The 8,008-nt window shown below is 37.9% G+C and overlaps 1 protein-coding gene across 1 annotated transcript; it reads left to right on the top strand.

The window, feature by feature from the left end:
- Window positions 1–2,325: 2,325 nt before the first annotated feature.
- LOC136254005 (uncharacterized) lies at window positions 2,326–7,736 on the top strand. Its single transcript, XM_066046645.1, has 10 exons — window positions 2,326–2,679; window positions 2,982–3,180; window positions 3,295–3,487; window positions 3,748–4,049; window positions 4,235–4,343; window positions 4,766–5,010; window positions 5,188–5,256; window positions 5,351–6,271; window positions 6,385–6,558; window positions 6,795–7,736. The coding sequence occupies exons 1-10, from the start codon at window positions 2,332–2,334 to the stop codon at window positions 7,613–7,615; spliced, it is 3,381 nt and encodes a 1,126-aa protein (XP_065902717.1). The 5' UTR covers window positions 2,326–2,331; the 3' UTR covers window positions 7,616–7,736.
- The last annotated feature ends 272 nt before the right edge of the window (window positions 7,737–8,008 follow it).

Below are 8,008 nucleotides of genomic sequence, written 5' to 3' on the forward strand. Positions count from 1 at the left end.
CAGTGCTGATATTCTTGCGGCAGAATAAGTAACCCACAGATTGAAGCTGTGCCACACATGAATGTTGTGTGGGCACCTAAAATCCCACCTGAACCTCACTCATTACACATGGACAGTTGGCATTTGTTTCTCCATGCAGACCCTAGGTAGACTGGAGCAAGGTTTTTTACTCAAGGATCACCGGGCATCAAACCTGGAATCGTTTAATTACCAGAGTAGTGCTCCAACCACTTGGCTATGCTGTCTCAACAATGCATGTACTTACACATACCCTTATTATAGCTATACTGCATGCACAGCTATGTTTTGGAAAAATAACTAAACTTGACAGAAAAGGTTGGAATTACGTAAAATAACTGCTTATTATGATTAGCATAAATAATGGACATGCTCTGCATGTAAACATGGCATAAATTATTACGTAGCTAGTACGTAAGTCTATTTTAGCAAATATGATGGGCATACACTATATACTCTGATAGCATACCTTAAATGGTTAATCCTCATATCCATATACATTGTTTCTGTGAGTTGCTAAAATAATAACAATGAAGCATAAACACCATATAACTCTAATAGCTGTGTTCATATTTGGTCATCTTATAGGTACTACATCAGATTCACACATGACCATGATTATGAGAACTTGTACATTTGTATGTATTCTATGTTACTATTGTAACTATTGCATTGTGGTGGTTCTCATCAAAGAGTTCATACTTTATTTATTTAAATCATGTACTTAAAAATACCTTTTGACAACTGATAAAGCCTGCATTTAAAAGCACATAAATACAGTATATTATGCCTTGGCACTCTTTGCTGCACCAAAAGGTTTTGTGATGTGATACCTCAGCATCTGATTCTCACTAATTTGACACAAGTTAGGGAATCAATGAATGCCAGATTATAGGGGTTCACTGTATTGGTACGTTCACCTGGCTGTAACTCTAATAAGAAATCTGAGATAGACAATCATCTGTCAGTGTGTGTGTGTAGTGTGTGCACACACACGTACACACATACACATACACACACACACACACACACATGATGTGTATAGTTTCATACATAATGCATAAAAGTTAGTAGGTTTTATTCTATCAATTTATTTTTGAACCTGTACTTTTTTCTACTAATTAACAATACATTTCTCTGTTACAAGCAGCTGTCAACAGTGTTAAGGTACAATAACTATATACATACAGGGTATAAATAAGATAGACGTCAGACCACAGGGTCTAAGTGATTCAATAACCCTCTGGCTCACCAGCTTTGTATACTTTAAGTTAAACAAACAAAACACACATGGGCAGTGTGGAGTGCTCAAATGGCGGTTTCAGGCCTTGTGAAGGACCTGGCTTGGCAAGAATCGGTGGTTTACTGGTGGACAGCCTTATAATGTTGGCCAGACGTGTTCCCTGTTGATTTTTATTATTATTATTATTATTATTATTTGTTAATTGGTATAAGGAAGACAGTAGAGTATGAATACATTGTATAGGCAATTGCTGATCATCAAATTAGGCCAACCACCAATTTGATAATTCATTAGAAGTTACTCTAATATTTAATGGTCATCATGATATGGCTATATGATTGTAATTTTAAATTTCTTTACCTGTGTGGTTTCACTATGTTCCACAAATCATTTACTCATAACACTATAATATAATTGCTGGAGCACAAACTTATAACCACAGTTGGTGCAAGAGTATTGTTGTGTAGAAATACTGAGAGAGTTAGTCGTAGCACTTTGCTGCGATGACACAAGGCTATTGGGTTACTAAATTACTTAGACCCCTATGGTCTGAAGTCTAACTATTACACATATATGGTCAAAGTTCATTACACACTACGAAGTGATGGTAGTCAAAGTACATACTAATAGACTTACTAATAGGATGAGCAGCAAGCCTATGGGGAAAAGAGAAAAAGAAGCCACCAGTGAAAAAACGGTCTCCAGGGAAAAAAAGAACCTCCAAGCACCAATTTCAAACTTTTTTAGACTAACTATGAATTTATCTGTTAAAATATTATTCATAGAGCTAATTGCATTCACACCTCCTTGTTGCCTAACCCGAAACCCCCCTCTGTAAATTTCTAGATCCACCACTTAGAGGGACTGCTCCAGCTATAAAATAAGGGATTCTACCTTTTGTTGGAAGCCCAATGGGATCTCTACAGATATGGTGGTAGTCAGGATATTGTAAGCCACACAAATGATGATTAGATAAACCACAAACTGTAAACTAACAACTATGAGAACAACTATAAAAGCATCACATTTGTCCATTCTCATCATCTCTACAGTTAATACAGATTCTTAACATGTGGCTGACTAAGCTGACGATTATAGCTTGCTTGCTATTAGCTATGGGGTATGCAAAACGTACCCGACTAACCGGGAGACCAGCAAAACCGGTTCCTGAGCCAGAAACCAATCCCATGGAGAGTGGGTGCCTTGCTGAAATGCAAACACAGCAAGAATTTATGATACAGTCTAACCTCCCTAGAAGATTTCTGGTTGTTGCGCGTAAGGGGAGTAGACGTATGTTTGGAAGAACATTTGATAATGTAAATGGACTAAGCAACATAAAGATTGCTGCAGCAGGAGATAGTTACAACATCACTAATGGAATATCTGTCATCACCACTACCAGTGATGGAGCAGAGCAGGTTAGCTACTGTAGCAGGATTTTTCCAGCAACTTTATTGAACAGTTCTGTAGTAACTACATACACAAGGTACCCTACAAAAGTGCTAGACTTCAAACGATACATACATCCGTGTACAGTTCGGGCTACTGCAGCATAATTATCATATACTTAGTAGTTGTACTACCCTATAACTAGTAGGATACTGATAGCAGTGGCTGACTATGAACAGGGAAACATATATAATCAACTGTTGAGTTGTTCATAGCATGATATGCATGTAAATATACAGTACTCATGTGTGCACATCTATTCATATTATAGATATTGAAAAACAAAAATGTTGAACGAGTAGAAGAAGACAAGCCAATGTGTGTTGACTTACTGAAACCAGACAATGAAACAGAAACAGACAACGGTAGAAGTCGACGGTCATTCGAACCTGATGAAATTTGCTGGAACATTGACCGCCTTGATGAGAGATCTCTACCTCTTGATGGTGATTACTGTCCTCCAGTTCAAGGTCAGTAGCTATATCTGTTTGATGCTTAAATCATTTCATGTTTATGCCTAGCTATATTGTGTAATAAAATAGTACTAATAATGTGATAAAGAATACGTGTGTGCTGCCTAACAGGAAATGGAGTAGATGTGTACATTTTCGATACTGGTATAAGATACAGTCATCAAGTGTTTGGGGGACGTGCATCATTTGGTGGATATGATGAGTTTGGTGGTCGAGGATATGATGACAATGGTCATGGTACTCACTGTGCAGGATTGGCTGTTGGAAGATTAACTGGAGTAGCATGGGGAGCTAGAGTGTACAGGTAGATAGCAGTTATGCATGTTTTATTACACTGTGCAGGGACCATACTAAAGTATCCTAAATATGTTTACACTAATACAAATGGGACCATGGACAAAGTGTTCTGATTATCAAGGTGTCCAAATTTTAGCATACCATTTTGAGGGACTTCACTGTATATTAAGCTATAATTTAAATTTAAGAATTGCACAGAATGTTTGTCACCTGAAAATATTGACACTCTGTTCCTTAAAGTATCATTTTTAATTCTTTACATTGCAGTATCAAAGTTTTGGATAGTCAGATGAGAGGATTCTTCTCTTACGTTATTAATGGAATCAATCATGTCATCAGTCGTGCCAGAAGCACTGGAAGAAGATCAGTAATTTCAATGTCTCTTATTGGACCAATCACTGCACCTGTTAATGATGCCATCAGAGAAGCTGTTGCTAACAATATAGTAGTTGTGACTGCTGCTGGAAACTTCCGTCAGGACTCTTGTGGATTTTCACCATCTAGTTCACCAGATGTTATTAATGTGGGAGCAATACAAGAAGCTGAAGATCCAGACTCCAGAACACCTGGTAGGTTTACTGTGACTGTTAAACATGTCTAACTTGTAGGACTTAAAGGCTAATGAATTTGCATGAAAGCAACCTGAGCTTAAGATATGTAACTATGCGTAATTATGTACATATTGTTACACAATCGCAGAAAATGTTTATTGTGACTTGTATAGACGTATGCAATATATATCCATCTGTCCTAGGCCACCAGTTATTTTGGTTCAATTCACGACCTGATTCTCCTGGTACCAACTATGGACGATGCGTAGACGTACTTGCTCCAGGACAGTGGATAAGAAGTGCTTCTCACAGGTATGTAATATATTATTCACAATGCATACACAAAGCTAGTGGAACCTGTGTATAATGGTCAATTTTGAATTAGCAACTGATCCTTTTTATAGGCAGTAGCCAATAGTTGAAGTTATGAGTGTAACAGTGATTCATTGGCTTGTGGTTATAATGTAACTACTTAATGTGATGCATATCACAATGCATACATTTGTAGGGGGAAATATTTGTGACCTTGTGGCAATGGTCACTTTTTGTGAATGCTTAATTCAAGTGACATCTACCAATGTATCATAGTAGTAGAATTCCTTAACCATACGTACCTTGTGGCAATGGTCACTTCTTGTGAATGCTTAATTCAGGTGACATCTACCAATGTATCATAGTAGTAGAATTCCTTAACCATACGTATTATAATTTTGTGTTTAATCTTATTAATTTAGGAGTGACAGGGATCGTGATTCAAGGAGTGGTACTTCCATGGCTTGTCCCACGGTTGCAGGAGTTGTTGCTCTGTTACTACAGAGATTTCCAAGTTACACTCCTGCACAGATCAAACGACAATTACAAGAAGAGGCTACACAAGGAGCTATCAACATGAGAACATATCGAGGGGGTTTTCTACCAACAATAATACAAGTAGAAACTACTAATAGACTTGTCTATACTGGAAAATCCAGACAATGTGGTAAGCTAGATGTTTTTAGAGACATGCATTATAGGACTAAATCATGCATATGTATGTGGTTATGGTACTCCCTGCTTTTTGTCATCAACACAGTTTCCTGTATAATGAGTAGAAGATAGCTAAAAATGCCCAACTCCCTTACAACTATTATGCACACTGATTGTGTTTTTACTGTAGCTGCAGAACCTGACCGGCCTTCCAGACCACCAGGCCCTACTGTACCAACAACACCTGCACCTATACCAGGTAAGTACATACATCGGTTATATGTATACACATAAGCAAGTAATTCTTAGATTATACTGATATCCATTTAATGTACTATTTATTTTTCCTGTAGGTTGCTATTTCAATGGTATTTTCTATGAGCATAACAGAAGAATGTCTCAAAACTGTTCATCAAGCTGTATATGCAAACGGGGCACATGGAAATGTCAACCAAGAGATTGTTACACTGATTACTGCCAAGCTTATTCCTATGGTCACTATAGAACTTTTGATGGTAGCCAGTACACTTATCTTGGAAGCTGTGAATATGTACTGGCAAAACCATGTGACAATGATGACTTCACTATAACTGTCACCCAAAGAGCTCTTGACTCAAACAGTGTATTGATTGACCAGGTCACTGTAACAGTTCCAAGTCAAAATCTTGTCATTGTGCTGAGGGGAGGTGACAATCAGGTAATACTTAATGGCAGGAATTTTGCAGCAGTTGATGGTAGCATGATGTCTGTTGGAGAAGTTAAATTAGAATGGATTGGTAGCTATCCACATGTTACCTTTGAAGACAGAGACTTAGACATCTTTTGGGATGATGCTGGTAGTGTACAAGTTTCAGCTAGTAAGAGTTTAAGGAGACAGTTGTGTGGCTTATGTGGATTTTACAATGGAGATGATTCTGATGATTATCGTATGAGAGATGGAACCACAGGCTCTGGTGTTAGGAAGTTTGCTAGATCTTGGCTGACTGAAAACAGTTCAGGAGGTTGCAGAGATAGAAGGCTGAACAACACTTGCAGTGAAAGAAATATGAATAGAGCACAAAGAGAATGTGCCATGTTGAACAACGCTCCCTTTGATTCTTGTCATTCTATTGTTGATCCTAAAGTCTACATTGAAAACTGTGAATCCGATTATTGTACATGTGTTAGGACACGTAACAGAGACACTTGTTCTTGTAATGTATTGGCTAACTACGCCAGAGCATGTGCAAAAGCTGGAGTTGATGTGAGCGCTTGGAGAGATGTAACTGGATGCTGTAAGTCAACTAAAATTATGTACATGGTTAGGTATCCGATAAAAATAAAGTGAAAGCTTTGCACAAGCAGATGCATCTCTAACACATTAATTGCTTTGTCATTCTCTTTATAGCTGATGACTGTGTTGGAGGTCGAGTATACAAGGAGTGTGGTACTCTCTGTCAATCAACTTGTGACAACTACCAGTCACCACCATTTTGTTCATCTGATTGCACACCAACTTGTGTCTGTCCTGAAGGACAAGTATTGAGAAATGGTCAATGTATTGAGACAGATCAGTGTGATGGTAAGTGTATGCTTTACTGTATCACGTATTGTCAGATAGGCATGACAATTAATGTAACTCTTTTACTATTGGTTAACTGATCAGTGTATTGTCACTATTTTAATAAACTGTAATGTAAGAATCTCTAAATTATAGGCTATTACCATAAAAGTAGTGATAATGAACTTTAGGGATACATAGGAAGATTATTAAATTCTTTGGGACAGTATTTTATATCATATACTGTATTTACATAGCACCACCTCCATGTAAGGGAACTGCATTGCCATCCGGCACTCCATTTTTCTTTGAACGCTTTTACCTTGGAGAGCTTGAAGAGTTCATAGAAGATGGCAGAAAAAGAAACAGAGTTCCTTGCCACATGAACACCTACCATGATAGCCGAGACACTTTGTTCTCAATGATCTTTTGCAGTGTCCCAGATGTTTCACAATATGAAATCGAATATGGTCTTAGTCAAAGGAATTTAAACAGAAGAGCCAATGAGTTAAGGAAAACACACAGAATACACAACTTCGTTTGCTATAATGATGACAAAGACAAATCTCATTGTGTGGCTGTGTTTGAGCCTGTTACAAGGCGACAACGGAGAACAGAAAATACCGAACTTATGATCAATGTGCCTTATGATGAATATCAACGAAGACTACTTATTCTAAAGGACCAGGACATGCGAGTCCTCCGTCGTAACATTTATTCTTCTGGTGGAGATCTCTCTGTTAGTGTCATCTTCAGGAGTCCAGGCTATGCTGTCTCTCTTCGTGATGGAATCGATATAAGGGGCTTAGTTCAGTTGATAGAAAGAAACAAGGAACGTGGGTTCTTCCTTGCTGATGGAAATGCTCGTATGGACGGAGACCAAGTCATATACTCAGTTGTGTTTACTACTCAGAGATTTGGTAACTGTGATTACAGAGTGGAATACAATGTCGATGCCATGCAGTTGTTTAACAGAGAGCAGCAATATGCCAGAGAAGGTTGCCACATCACTGTCATCATCCCTAACACTGGAAGTCTCACTCCTCAATATATTGCGGTCTTCTGGTGTACTGACTAAGTACAAATCAAACTTTCCTACTTTGGATTGGAATATATATTTAATATTATGTATATGATATATGTATATCTGATATACATGTAAATGCATCATTTATCTCATCATTGTTTATTTATTGTAACTGGTTATAGTGATCATGGAAGGGAAGGGTGACATTAGCATATTATATAATAGTTTCTACATTCACTTCTTTGCCAACACATAAGTACTGGACATTTAATTTTAACTGCAGGAAAGTGTAATGCTTTTGAATCTTCCAAAATGTACATGAATGTAGACTCACACTTGCCAGCCCAGGGGCGTAGGGAGGGGGGGTTCCGGGGGGTTCAGGAACCCCCCCTGTAAAATTTAGACTTCTGCAAGCAGGATCCTAACACACCATTCAGTGTGGCA

This window comes from Dysidea avara, chromosome 4 (assembly GCF_963678975.1).
Source record: "Dysidea avara chromosome 4, odDysAvar1.4, whole genome shotgun sequence".
In the NCBI taxonomy this organism is placed as follows: domain Eukaryota; kingdom Metazoa; phylum Porifera; class Demospongiae; order Dictyoceratida; family Dysideidae; genus Dysidea; species Dysidea avara.

What these genes read in the sequence shown, in the direction of transcription:
- LOC136254005 (XM_066046645.1), top strand. Translation starts at nt 2,332, where the DNA reads ATGTGGCTGACTAAGCTGACGATTATAGCTTGCTTGCTATTAGCTATG. An exon ending in TGGGGAGCTAGAGTGTACAG is followed by an intron (nt 3,488 to 3,747) that starts GTAGATAGCAGT and finishes TTTACATTGCAG; the next exon opens with TATCAAAGTTTTGGATAGTC. An exon ending in TGAGACAGATCAGTGTGATG is followed by an intron (nt 6,559 to 6,794) that starts GTAAGTGTATGC and finishes GTATTTACATAG; the next exon opens with CACCACCTCCATGTAAGGGA.